Source organism: Trifolium pratense, linkage group LG2 (genome assembly GCF_020283565.1).
Source record: "Trifolium pratense cultivar HEN17-A07 linkage group LG2, ARS_RC_1.1, whole genome shotgun sequence".
NCBI classification, from domain to species: domain Eukaryota; kingdom Viridiplantae; phylum Streptophyta; class Magnoliopsida; order Fabales; family Fabaceae; genus Trifolium; species Trifolium pratense.
The window spans coordinates 26754127-26769206 of NC_060060.1; the positions used below are offsets into that span (position 1 = coordinate 26754127).

Here is a 15080-nt window from a genome sequence, read left to right on the forward strand (position 1 = left end):
TGAATTTAGTAGCAAGATGATTAAATAAAGTCTGACAAAAAAATTTCTTTCAAAAAATTGATAGTATAATTTTAAAAGTAGTGTATTCCATTTTTATTTCCTTAATCATTACTACTGATCTTAAATATGACTAAGAAAGGAGGGAGTATAATCTTTTTATTCAATATGACTACAGATATATTATTAGTATTGTAAGCGAATGAACAAGAGGGAGGGAGGGGCCCAAGCCCCTGCTTGCCCCTGCCCAAGTCCGTCCCTACTTACACGATCGTCCAATAAATAATTATCATTTCGCCATGTCATGTCAAGAAAGTTGGGTGATATGACGGAAAACTTGGTATTGGTTGGCAGTGTAAAATTATTTTACACCGTCGATGCATATCAATTAAATTTTTTTTTATATCAAAAGTATTTTTTTTTCTTTGTTGATTGATTGATAATAAAACTCTAAAGTACAGTTCATTTTTTTTTTGACAGAAGTAGAGTACAATTTGAAACGTTGATGTTGTGGAATTTGAAGTGTGTTCGTTAAAACTCTAACAATTTGTGAGCTGAGAAACGAAACGCTTCCCGTGGTGGCCACTCCAGTCCTCCTCCGTGGTGGCCTTCCATAATCAATAATCAACAAGATTACTAAACTAAACCCATTGATTGAGTCGCATCAAAACAAAGAAACTATTATTATTATTATTTTATACTTTTTACTACTCAAAATCAATTTATTTCTTTCTTATGCTTCTTAATCAATTCATTCCTACCACCTTCCATCTACGCAATTTCCCAACGCTTCTTCTTTTTCTCTTTTCTTCTTATATATAAATAAATAAAACCCCAATTTCTCTTCTTCACTCACACCACACCAACACTATAACCTAAATATTATTACTCTCTTTCGTTCTCGTTCTTCAAATTCTGCTTTTGCCTCACCATGGCAGAGAAACAGGTCATCGTCGTTGTCGAAAGCACCGCCGCTATGGGACCTTACTGGGACACTCTTCAATTGGATTATCTCCATAAAATCGTCAGGTACCATCTCTCTCTCATTATTATTAATATTCTGATTTATTCAATTCTATCAATATTAGGGTTTTCTTGGAATTTAGGCTTCAATTGTGTTGATTGTTGTTGATTAATTAAGAAGTGAAAATGAAATTGTGTTGATCGTTGTTAGGTTAGGTTTATTGGAGAGAAACTGTTAGTTAGTGGTAGATTTTAACAAACATGTCTGACCTAATTGGTGGCATTAGCCTAGTATATGTGAACAGTGTTATTCGATTCAATTCAATGATTCACGCACGATTGTTTGAAACTGATATAGATTAGTATTCGCAGCCTCAATGTTCGATGTGTTTTGTGATTCATATACCAAATATCAACACATATTTATTGCCATGATCCAAATGCTTCTTTACAGTCAAAGACATCATTTGGCAATTGGCACCATTTTGGCGTAAAACCTTTCTCTTATCACTAATGGCGAATAGCTCAAAAGAAATTAGTCCAACTCAGAGGATACCGAGAATCCACTAAAAATTCCCAATAACCTTTTTCTTAATGAAACTGACTTCCTGGAAATGCAAAAGTAAACAACTAGTGGTATCTTATCGAGAACCCAAGACAACACATTTCTTTTGGCAATTAGGATTCAACAGAAGTCTTAGCTTAACATAGATGGTCTCTTCGGTACCACATTAAGACTTGGCACCTAGTAGAAGAAATGGATCAGCCATTATGCTTAAATGTTGGATAGTTCCATTTTTATATGCATGTATGCAGATATCTGTTATTTCGTCTCATCACAAGCATCGAGCTATTTTCAAGGCTATATCATCATAGCTCATATGATTCACATGTTTTAACCTATTGTGGTATTGTTACAGGTGCTTCGGTGGTAACGAGTCAACTGGGCAGGTATACTTTATACTTCGGTGAAAATTTCATTCTTTGAAAAAAATGAATGAAAATATTAGAATCTAAAGTGTTACTTGAACACTTATGATTTGTCTTAATATCTTATTTACTGAATATATATTAGTTATTTTCATTGGCTTTGGATAAAAATACTGTCTTTCCCACAGGCTTGACAGCATAATAACTTGCTTAAAGCCCAAAGTTTTTCTTGCTGTTAAGGAATACTGTTATATATATCGTTCCTCCCCCAACTTCCATTCTCAGCAAATAAAGATATTCTTGCTAGTTTTTTAATGCAAAAATTCCCTAAAATCCGTAACCCTAACTATGATTAGTGAGTTACTCATGACAAATGTTTATGTCTTGCCCCTTTTTTTATTCTGCACTAATCTAGCTGCTTCTAGTGTTTGTGTTTTGTGGTTTGGTATACCCTAGGATTTTTAGTATTTAGGGCTTTCATTTACAATGTTGTTAAAACTGCGATCTATATCGTAAAATCGTACAATTTCATTGATTTATTTGTTTTTGCATTTATTTCTTCATAGTCTTTGTTCATTTTTTCATGGCTGAGTTTCGCAAGTTTAATTTCAAGGCTAAAGCCTGCCAGAAAAGTTCATTTTACTTTTCTTAATTTGGGTCTACCACAGTCACAAAGAAAGGTTGAATGGTGAAATTGATTTGATTTTAAGCTGGTAGCTGCAAACCAATTTGAAATACAAGAATTGAAAGATAAATATGGTGAAATCATATTCAATTGGTCAAGCGATTTCAAAAACACCTCACTAAGAAGGCTGGTGATAGGGATGTTGTTGAAAGGGATGAGTGGAAAGAGAGAAAATACCTGATTAAGCTTGGTGAAATCCCTTGATCAATTTTGACCTATCTATCTTGCAATTCTTGTATATACATCTGATGTGTTGTAAGCATAATTCATTCAATAAAATATATTGGTTCAAATATGATTTTATTCCCTGCAGTTATGTTTTTTTGGTTTTTGTCCCAGCACATTAAAAAGTTGTTGTTTTTAGTCCCTAATGTCATGTGTGGTCCAATAAAATCCTGCATCATGGCCCAACAAGCTAACGTCAGGGACTAAACGCAACAATTTTTGAATTTACAGGGACTAAATTCAAACAAAAAACTCACAGGGACTAAAACCAAAACACACCGTAATTGACCAAGTCATATTTTAACCAAATATATTTTTACGTAATTCTTGAGATTAAAATAGGCATTTCTCATCTTATAAATCGGTTTTGTTAGGTTAAGTTAGACCCTACCTAAAAATTGAAGACATTATTAAAGTGTATACAAGATCCATTAGATCTCCACCATATTATCCACACACCAAGCCCGTAGTTCTGGGTTTCAGGTGATGTATTTGGAAAAATCCAAATCCCACATTACCTAGAGAGTTGTGAAGAGTTTATAAAGAATGAATATCCATCAACGTAAGAAATACTTTTGTGGGATTCAGTACCTAAAAATCTAAGAGACAAAAAGATAAATTGTTTTGGTATATCATTGCTTAGTGAGCACATGTGTGCGTTTGTTCAAATCATAATTTTCTTGTGTAATGACGTTCTTGTGATTCATCTATTGATTTTATAATCTTCCCTTTCTTTTGCAGAAGCCTTCTGTTTCCAACGTTGAGTTTGCCCTAGTCACCTATAATACTCATGGGTGTTATTCTGGTACAGTTTTGCTAATTTTATTATTTCCTGCTTTGTGAAGCATTGCTTTGTTAAAACTGTTCATGCCAGAATTTTTGCATTGTGTCAGAATTAACTTCTTGCTGCTACCCATGATAGTTGATTTATTTTAAATTACCCAGTTCCTGTATTTAAATAAAGTGTCACATACTAATAAAGAAGGAAAACTGATTAAACTTGTTTGTATCTATAAAATTTTCACAGTTTGAGCACACATGTGTGGGTGTGGGATGTTAAACTATAAAATGGACAAGATTTTGCTGAAAACATTGTTTCTTGGATTTTACTATGCTCGAATTCTTTCTATCTTCTTTTACACTAGCAAATGGGTGTTCGAGTGTGGGAAGTTAGGCTATAATGATTATACTTTCCATAGCATAACTTTTGGATTTTTAGGGTTCTTGAAATCTATCCAACTTTTTTTACAATTTACACTGGCAAATTTATGTGCAATTGACAATCTACTGTGTATTTTTACTTATCTTAGCATCACTGGATGCAGGTATCCTCGTGCAACGAACCGGCTGGACAAAAGACCCAGATGTTTTCTTACAGTGGCTATCATCTATACCCTTTTCTGGTGGAGGTTTTAATGACGCGGCAATTGCTGAAGGGCTCGCTGAAGCTTTAATGGTATGCATACTCTCTATATATTAAGTTTGCTGTTTATTCTTTTAATTTTCATACAATATATGTTGATCCTCATTCCTTTGTACTGTTTCCTTTAAGTCCTTTATCATCTATGTTTGTGCATGTGCACATTTTATGTGTATGGATGTTTTTCCTTCTTTTGTTTTTGACAGTCTGTTTTTCCTTTTTTAATATGATGTCTTGGCTTCATTTATTTTGATCAAAATGTTGTCATGTAACCATAGAAAAATGGGGAACATAGAATCATATGATTAGGGACAGCGAATTAAGTATCCACTATCTATGGATCTAGGTATAGCAATAATGGTCTTGAGTATCTCTGGCGGGAGTGTATGTAATGAAGTGATTTAGGATAGGAGATAAAGTTGTTGAGATAGTCTTAGGTGTGAAACATACACACTCAAAGAAGGTAATCGGTTGAGGCCAGATACTGGTAGAGACTAGGAGGAATAACAATAATAACCTTTTGCGATCAGTAGTCTTTTGCGATCATAAGGACTTCTGAAGCATGAAGCTTCCAACAGTAACACTGCTCATTTTATTTTTTTTGATATATTAACACTGCTCATTTTTAGGTGGCTCAACGTTAGACCTAGAATAGTCTTTGCCACCATGTTTAAAGAGGAAAGAAATGGAAACATATGATGAAATTTACGTGTCTTAAACAATGGGGCTCTATTATATACACATACAGACATGTGAGCCAACTGAAGATACCAACCCTTCTTGCTATTTGAGGCCCTGTTTCTTTTTCCTTGTCCATGTCTTTTACACCGTACTGTTCAGTTCCTATATGTAGTGTACTATTATAATCTTCTACTACTAGATAAAATAATCCTTTACGTACGAGCTATACAAAATCGTAAACAGCCTTGATTAATAGTTACCTTTGGGCTTAGATTTTGTTTTGTTTGTGATGCTACACTTTTCCTAAATGTGTTTTTCTTTTTAATCGTGGATAGTCCAGTCTATTCTGTGCTCATCTTCATTTCTTTTAAGCCTTCCTTGGTTACTACTGATGTAATCAGTACACCAAAACTCCTGTCTTATTTTCATCATCTTTTGATTGCTTGGATGTATTTTTTGAAGCGTAATTTTTTTAGCAATTTCAGTATCTACACCCTACATAGTTTTAATATATTGTTTCAAACTTGCTTGTTGGACAACTTTATGAACATATCTTGTAAGATTGATTTTAATGCTCACTCAATGCTGGAATGCTTAGATGTTCCCCCCTTCTCAAAGTGGAGGCCCAAATCAGCAGAATGTGGATATGCACATGCATTGTATCCTTGTGGCAGCCAGTAATCCTTACCCATTGCAGACACCAGTATATGTTCCGCAACTGCCGAGTCTAGAGCAGAGTGAATCCATTGACTCAGACCCAGGGAACCAATTATATGATGCTGAAGCTGTTGCTAAAGTGTTTCCGCAGGTACTTTGTTTTTTTATTTGATTTGTATGGCACTCTATATCTTCGATGCTGTGAGATTCTAAATCTGTTCACTTGTTAATGGAATGCGATACTCTGTATGCAGTTTTCTGTTTCTCTATCGGTCATCTGCCCAAAACAACTTCCCAAAGTTAAAGCCATCTACAATGCGGTAATGATGATTTACCACTCTTATACTAAAATTATAATCTGTATTTATTTGTTTATTTTGAAAGATTCCCACACTTCATTGTAATAGAAAGTTTGAAAATATGGGTAACCTGGATTCCTGGGAATTAATAATACACTCAAATGTAATTTTAACTAGTACTAAACACGAGAACAGTACACTTGCAAGTTCACATTTTCTGGACTAGTTTTGCATTTCTTGAAACATACACACTAATATTTTCAAGATCACAAATTTTTCTAATATTTTCAAAAATATGCTAAATATATTATAGGCAAAATTACACCAGAGGTCCTTTATCTTATTTATTTGTAACATATTGGTCCTTTATCTTTTTTTTTGTCCCAATCAAGTCCTTTATCTTTATAAATTGTCACGAATTGATATTTTTTTTCATTTTTTTATTTAAAAATATGATGAAGTGGCAAGCCACATAGGATAATATGATTTTTTTAATAATTTTTTTTTTTGAAAATTTTTAAAATAAAAAAATCATATGAACATTCATCATGTTCTTCATCTCCTTCATCATTTTCATCACTTTATCCAATAACAAAATACACCCCAAATACACCTCAAAATTAAATAAACGTATGTGTTTTGTTTATCTCAATATTCTTCTCAACTCTAAAATTGAAATCCCCAATTCTCATAAACCCTAAATTTACCAAATAAAAAATATGAGGATTAATGCAGTAGGGGCAAAAATTAAAGACCATATGATGGCCTTATGAAGGAGAAAAGATACTTGTAACAATCAAACTATAATGGACAGCTCCGCCCATCAAAAAACAAATACTGGACAGCTCCAGCAACAATGAATGTTTCAATTTTTTAGCAAAACTAACACTATAAGTATTAGTCTGCTTTTATTTAGGCAAAAATGGAGGGGAATGCTTTCCGTATGAAATTTTCTGGGTTGATGAATAATATTTATCATTCTCATATTTTTTATTTAATAAATTTAGGGTTTAATGAGAATTAGGGATTTTTATTTTTGAGTTTAGAATAAGATTGAGGTAAATAAAACACATAAATTTATATAATTTTGAGGGGTATTTGTGTGTATTTTGTTAACGGATAATGAAGAAGATGATGAATGTTCATATGATTTTTTAGTTTTTAAAAAATTTCAATAAAAAAAATTATTAAGAAAATCATATTATCCTACGTGGCTTGCCACTTCATCATATTTCTAATAAAAAATGAAAAAAAGGATCAATCTGTGACAATTTATAAAGATAAAGGACTTGATTGGGACAAAAAAAAGATAAAGGACCAATCTGTTACAAATAAATAAGATAAAGGACCTCTGGTGTAATTTTGCCTATATTATAAGTTATTATACTGATATTATTAGGAAAAGTAACTTTTTTTTCCTGCTATTGAATAATTTTTATGATATTGATAACATCCTTTTGGCACTGCAGGGAAAACGAAATAATAGAGCTGCTGAACCACCAGTTGATCCTAAAGCCACTCATTTTCTTATTTTAATATCAGAAGGTTTCAGGGAAGCCCGTGGTGCCTTGAGTCGTTCTGGAACGAACTTGCCTTCAAATCAAAGTCCTGTAAAAGTAGACGTTGTATCTGTCACACCCGTTACAGGGGCACCCCCAACTTCATTGCCATCAGGTTGTTTATGCATATGCAGTATCTGCACTCCTTGTATTAAGTAATAGGGATATACTTAAAAAAATAAGTTTGCATGGTTACTTTATTTTTCTTGTCTTTCCTTTTACATAATTTTGAATACCAACTTCGTAGCACTTATAGCTAGAATAGAAGTTTGTTCAGAAGATTTATTCTTGAGGTGTTATGTTTACGGTTTTGCAACCAATGAATCCTGAGGGATAGAGGTAGAAATCAAGGATATTAGCTGGGCCAGAAAGAATTGATTGTAGAAGGACTGACCTATTCCCTCATTCCTATCAAGATGACTAAGTCAGGGCTAGATCTTTCTTTGAGAGTTAGTTGGGTAGGGTCACTCTAAGATCAAGAAATCCCGAGTCATGGTCCACATGAACAACCTGTTAGGCTATAACTTACATTGGTGAATTGGACCAACACCTTTAAATTCAAAGTTCAAAAGTTTAAAGCTTCCTTCGTTTGTGGGCCCACCCCGGACCTGTTCAACAAGTGCTTGGGGTAAGTATTTTCAGGCTCACGGTTGCTGGGAGGGCTGGATGGGAAATAGCAAAAATACTCTCTCAAAACTCACAAGGCATAACTGAATGCAGGGACAGGGAGCAGTAGAGTATAGGTAGTGGAATTTTGTAATGAAGGGATGGGTGAATGTGAGGGATATCATTTACTTTCTTCCTTTTGCAAGAGATTCATCTCCATTCATTGTAAATTACTTTACTGTTTTATTCATCTTGTATAGATTCATCCTCTGAGTTTGTCATTAATTCTATTTCCATCAGTTTCAGTTTATCATAGTGTTTGTTCCTATCAAACAACAACTGTACGCAGATCTGAAATAACAGCAAGTGAACAAGAAAAAAGCATAAAAAATACAATACCCGAATTATGTAGGCTAGTCTGGTCTTATTTTGTTGAGAATTTATGTACTCGTGCATTTCTCTTATTCTTGCATCTTCTATTATGTTAAACATATGTTGTGGTTGTGGCAGTCAATTTTGTAAAAAACAATGATCTTGATTGAAAGTCTTCTTACATTGCTATACTTTTAAATGGAAAAAGAATTGCTGTCTTCTTTATTTAACTGAAAAGTACAATACCATAATTCATGAGCAGGTAGTTGCTTTAGAGCTCTTAGTTTGTCATACTTGGTTGGTCAGCAGTTTATTCTAAGTGGCTTATTTATTCTTTTGACACACAGGTTGAAAAGGTACTATTGTTAACTAGTTTTCTGTGATTTTTTAGTGAATGGATCTATTACAAACCGGCAGCCAATACCTGCTGGGAATGTGACTCCTGCTACTGTGAAAGTGGTAAACTTATATCTAGATAATCACTTTAACTTTCATGTAAACTATGCACTTCAATTTTTATGATTCAATTTTTCAAATGATCCTGGATTTATATGATAATTCTTCAGGAGCCAGTTCCTGTAACTTCCATGGTAAATGGACCAGCTTTTCCTCATAATCCGTCAGTTCCGCGTGTTACTAGTAATGGTCAAGGAATTCCAAGCTTGCAGACATCTTCTCCATCTTCTGTTTCTCAAGATATTATGACAAATAATGAAAATGCACAGGATACAAAGCCTACAGTGTCAATGTTGCAGCCATCACGGCCTGCGAATCCGGCTCAAGCGAATGTGAACATTTTGAATAATCTCTCTCAAGTACGACAGGTAATGAACTCTGCCGCTTTAAGTGGCGGAACTTCTATGGGACTTCAGTCAATGGGCCAGACTCCTGTTGCCATGCACATGTCAAACATGATATCTAGTGGAACGACATCTTCTGGACCTACAGGTCAAAATGTATTTTCATCCGGACCGCCAGTAATGACTAGTTCTGGATCTCTTACTGCTTCTGCACAGGTCGGACCAAACTCAGGTCTTGCTTCATTAACGTCAGCCACTTCTAATTTGACTTCAAGTCCAAACAATGGGACTTCACAACCATTAGCTAATCTTCAAGGAACTGTTAGTATGGGACAACAGGTTCCCGGTATGAACCCAGGAAACCTTTCAGGGGCCCAAATGGTGCAAGGCGGAGTTAACATGAACCAAAATGTAATGAATGGCCTCAATCAATCAGGTGTCTCTTCTGGAACTGGCGCAATGATTCCCACTCCTGGAATGCCTCAACAAGTACAATCAAGCATGCAGCCGCTTGTGAATAATGCAGCTGCTGCTAATATGCCTTTGTCCCAACAGACGGCTTCTTCACAATCAAAATATATAAAGGTCTGGGAGGTATGTCCACTTCTTTCTTAAGCCTATATTAAAGTTTATATCTCTGATTTTACAGCAGTGTCTAGAAGTTTCTCAAGAATTTCAGTTTGTTCTAGACTTTCAGTATAGAATTTTATTTCTTGTTAAACTGGCCACACAAATCTTCCATTAGCAATTCATTTTGTTTAGCACCAATAGGTAATAGTTTCTTTTCAATAATTTTTATTTGATATAGTAAGAATAATCAAGCTGTATTTCTCTTATATCTTGTAAAGCTTAAATTTGGATATTAGTATAATGAAATCCACATAGTATCACTGCTAGCACAACATTGTTGTTTTTGTGACGAGATCTGCCAGCAAATACCAGACATGACGAGTGATTTCGACCACTGTTTGCTGAAGCTTTTACTATTAACTTCGATATTTGTTCTTGAATGTGAAACTGTTTTAAATGCAATATTGTGATACTATGTTAAGAGTCAATTCCTCAGGGAAGATAACTAGAATTACTGATCATGTTTGATTTAAATATGCCTTAATATGTATTTAAAAAGTATCTCCAAGTACATCACCCTTTGTTTAGAGTGCAATAGAAGGAATTTATAATTCGTTTGTTCTTTGTGTTCTCTAAGTACTTCTTACATTATAACTTAGAGACGTCTTGATATCTCATTGAAATGTTCTTTCTAAATCATAAAATACTCTACGGAAATAATCATGTATATGCTGTGTTGTATATTTTTTTTGTAATTGTCAAAGAATGAACCAGTGGTGCTATAGTGGTCGCAATTTGTTGGATTGTTTTAGCATGCTTGTGCATCAGTATTACATGTTCAATAATTGACATTCGTGCAGGGAAGCTTATCAGGACAAAGACAAGGACAGCCAGTATTTATCACCAAACTCGAAGTATGTTCTCATCTGTGAGATTTTATATATATATATATATATATATTACATCTTTTAATCTATTTCAGCTCTGCTTTTTTATTTTTCCAGCCTACTGTCATTTCCCTGTATAGCCTTTGAAGTCTCATTCTTAACAATTGCAATTGATGTAATTATGTGGACACTGTGTAGTTCTTTGACATGTAATCCTGATGCATTATTTCTCTGTGGCAGGGTTACAGGAGTTCTTCTGCATCTGAATCGTAAGTTTCAGAAGTTGTATTATCTCTTCTCAAAATACTAGACTACATTGAAGTTTATAATACAATTGCCGCAAAATTATTATTAGCATTTGATGTTGGGTTGATTTTTAAACTTTAGAGTCAAAAGAATTTATGCTTTGATATTGTTATAGATAAGGAAAGTAGTATTTCAACAAAATGTTTTGCTTGGGACAATTTTCTTAGCACTGATTAACTTCGATTGATAATTTATGCTTAGATATTTTTATATAAAAATAGAGAAATATTATAAGGGTAAATACAACAGAAGACAAGCTATCTTCCAAACGAAAACACGGTGAAGAAAATAAACTTTAAACCCCCATATGAACTGACAAAGCAACCTCTCTCATCAATTTATTACCAAGGGTCCATTTGATTAAACTTTAGCTTGAAATAGTGATTTTCCTATTGTGCATAAATGGCTTATTTTTTAAGAGATTCTATGTGTAGTATAACCTATTTTTGTTTGGTTACAAAATAAAACATGTTATTTTAAGAGAAAATAATAAACAAATAAACTTTAAGTCAATAATGTGTCACATTGCGTAAATTTTCCGGTTGAGTTTATTGTTATACTCTCCGCCTTATGATTTGGCATGTCATTCGTTCCGGACACAACAAATCCTTGCTTTCTGTGTAGGAGCATTCTGTTTTGCCTGTCAATGGAAGTGATAATAGTTCTGTGGTTTGTCACTTCTTGCAATTCTGTCTGTTTGAAAAATCAATTCAGTTGGAAAAGAAAAATGATTTGCTTGCAAATGATTTAGCAGTGTTCAGTGTCGCCATGGCGTTATAGCATGGCAGATTTTGTGTCTGCTGCAATAGGCCGCAGCACCTATTATTCCCGCCATGTTTCTATCATAGGCAGCAATGGCATGTTTATATGGCGGATTGGTGGCTGACTGCCATAATCCACCATCCGTCATTGATAACACTGGCAGTGTTAAAAGCATACCAATGGTGGCTGCAATTGAATAATAAATAAAAGCATTCTCTGCACTAGAGGTCACTGAATACTTCTGGGGTGCCCTACTTCATTCAAATCATTAAACTTAAATTGTTTATTATTATTATTATTATTATTATTATTATTATTATTATTATTATTATTATTTGTTTTATTAAATGACATTTGGTTTAATGCTCACTCAACACCTTTTAAGAATATTTCATATAATCCAAATTCAGCACTAAAACTCATCTGCAATAAAAATTAGTAGAAATTCCACTCTTAATTCTGGCATTACTGACAAAATAATGCCACAATTAAGAGTTTTAGTGGCATTACTTCCTACAATTTCATTGCAATTACCGAGTCTGTATTGGATTTCTATGATTTTGACTTCCTTATCTGACCAAATCATATCATCAAATATTTTATATCCTCTTAATTATTTCGACTCACTAACATATGCGATACTACTTTTATCGATCTCAGACTTGCAGCTAACTGGCCTCCTGTTATGCAAATAGTTCGGCTTATATCTCAGGATCACATGAATAACAAGTATGTCCTTATTTCAATTTGTATTATTTTAATATGTATTGGTCTCTTTAGGTTTATTTTGTTCCTAGAATTTTGTTCTGTAGCTGTGCTAATTTTGTATGATATGATTAGACAATATGTAGGAAAGGCAGATTTCCTAGTTTTTCGGGCAATGAATCCGCATGGTTTTCTTGGTCAGCTGCAAGAAAAGAAGCTGGTAGGTTATTTGTGAGTTTCTAGTTTAGTATTTCTTTCCATTATTTAAACACCCTTGTCTAAAATTCATGTTGCACCTGTACCCGGTACTCATCGGATACCGGTAAGTAATTTTTCTATTATATTGTATATTATTATGCTCCTACTTTTCACTATATAATCATTTATTTATAAGACTCCTGTTATGTAAATATACTATTTTTATCGTAATTTTCATGAATATGTATTTTTTTTTTTTCTGAACTTTATTTTGATTTGAGATATAGTATATTATGAGAGACATTTTGTTATATCTTTTTTTGGTAAATGTTATACTTATGAAATACATTTATTTGTATACTATTGACATATTACCTTAGTTTTTCAAAAAATCTCGTATAATGTACAGTACTGTACCCGTGTCCACGTGGCCCTTTTCTTATATAAGGTAGTTTTTGTAGTTAGACTGTCAATGTTTTCCTGAATAAATGAAATTAGGTGTGATACTGTGAGCATCTCAACTCAACAACTCGATTCCTGTTGGTCCTGAATTAATAATAAATCTTGTGACCGATAGAATATTAATTCCACAATACTCAACAGTAGAGTTACTTGGTTTGGTTATCTCCTTATTTCTCCAGGTTACACCCGTATTACTTGTCGACAATATGGCTGTGAACCATTTATTTCATCTTTTTACAAGATAAATTTTGTGGTCTTATCAATATATTATTTAATTTCAGTGTGCAGTTATTCAATTGCCATCACAGACGTTGCTACTATCTGTTTCTGACAAAGCCTGCCGCTTGATTGGGATGCTTTTTCCTGGGGTAACATATAGTTGTTGATTCTTCGTTGTCTATTTTATTTGATCGATGACACCTTTATTTATTTACTTGAAACCTTGAATGCAAGCAGGATATGGTTGTATTTAAGCCACAATTGTCCAGTCAGCAGCAGCAACCAATGCAACAGCAACAAATGCAACAGCACCAGCAGATGCAATCGCAACAGCAGCATCTTCCACAATTGCAGCAGCAGCAGCAGATGCAGCAACAGCTACAACAGCAACAGCAACAGCAACTTCCTCAGCTGCAACAACAGCAGCAGCAGCTTTCCCAGCTTCAACAGCAGATTCCACAAATCCAGCAACAACAGCAACTCCCTCAACTCCAACAACAGCAGCTTTCACAACTGCAGCAGCAGCAACAACAGCTGCCGCAGTTACAGCAACTGCAGCATCAACAACTTCCTCAGCAGCAACAGATGGTTGGGGCCGGAATAGGTCAAACCTATGTTCAAGGACCTGGACGCTCACAAATGGTTTCTCAGGGACAGGTTTCATCACAAGGAGCTACAAACATTGGTGGAGGGAATTTCATGAGTTAGGTCATTTTTGGATTCAGTTTCCCCAAGATTGACACAGCACAGGTTGTGTTTTGGGGATTATATTTATTTTATATTTTGGCAGGCACATCAGTGTGAACAAGAAACTTATGTTCGTAGGGTACTAGCATGCAATCTCAAGTACTTGGCTCATAATTTATGGTAGACAGTGATAGGCTTGGGTCATATAATAACGGTATATGGTCATACCATTTCTTTAGCCATTGAGCCATTAAAAACTGATAGGCTGTATATATTGAGAGCATGCTATAAATTCATTGGGTGTATTATGGATACAAAGTTTAGAATATGTTAAACAACCTATATAGTTGTACAATGCAAGTCACAAATTATTGTCATTCTGTCTGTGTGGTTTTGCCTAAAGTTGATTTAACTCTGGACATCATAAAACTCAAAACAAAGGAACGATGGAGGCAAGTTGTTGCAATTTTCCAGCCATTTTCATGGGATTTGATTTTAAGGTTTTTCTAGGCATATTCAGAACAACCATTAAAAGGGAAATATTCAATACATGCCTTCATGATAATTTCTTGTTATTGTAGGAAGGGAAAATTAATATTTTATTTTTATTTTTGGATTTGTTCACTTCTACACGTTGGTCAATTTGCTTCTTCATCCATACAACCCTCAGATTGTCGTCACCATGACAAGTAGCCATGATTTGTTTGTATTTGGTCCTAACAAATTCTTCAACAATAGGGCCTTCTTCCCTTGTTAGCAAATAGCAATGGGATTTTTACTGCTCTGTCGAAAATGAAGATTTCCTCTACAAGAGGAAATTGAATATCGAATAGATTTAAAATAAGAGCTGAAAAGGGTAAGTTTCTTAAATTGTACCTAGACTTTGAAAGCAAAATCCTCACACTTCAACTAGTACCAGTTCATTTTAACGTTATTTATCCTGCAAATTAAGGGCAACAAGAATGCAACCATAGTGACCAAAAAGTATTAGCATATCATCCATACATACTCATACAAGTGCCAGAGCCAACTGCAATTGCAAAAAAGTCAAATAGTATTTGCTCTCTATGGAGACAATATAAGCAAACAT

The 15080-nt window shown here is 34.1% G+C and overlaps 1 protein-coding gene across 3 annotated transcripts; it reads left to right on the top strand.

Moving 5' to 3' along the window:
• The first annotated feature begins 471 nt into the window (after nucleotides 1–471).
• On the top strand, nucleotides 472–14367 carry LOC123911658 (mediator of RNA polymerase II transcription subunit 25). 3 transcript variants are annotated; one of them, XM_045963124.1, is made up of 15 exons: nucleotides 472–1026; nucleotides 1881–1911; nucleotides 3542–3605; nucleotides 4126–4256; nucleotides 5500–5709; nucleotides 5813–5878; nucleotides 7327–7531; nucleotides 8786–8853; nucleotides 8961–9788; nucleotides 10625–10678; nucleotides 10892–10920; nucleotides 12380–12448; nucleotides 12560–12644; nucleotides 13366–13452; nucleotides 13541–14367. In XM_045963124.1, exons 1-15 carry the CDS (start codon nucleotides 929–931, stop codon nucleotides 14009–14011), a joined length of 2496 nt encoding a protein of 831 aa, XP_045819080.1. In that variant the 5' UTR covers nucleotides 472–928; the 3' UTR covers nucleotides 14012–14367. The 3 variants fall into 3 exon arrangements, with proteins under 3 accessions (XP_045819080.1, XP_045819081.1, XP_045819079.1); XM_045963125.1 differs by having other exon boundaries at nucleotides 473–1026; nucleotides 8961–9779; XM_045963123.1 differs by having other exon boundaries at nucleotides 490–1026; nucleotides 12380–12644.
• Nucleotides 14368–15080: the final 713 nt, after the last annotated feature.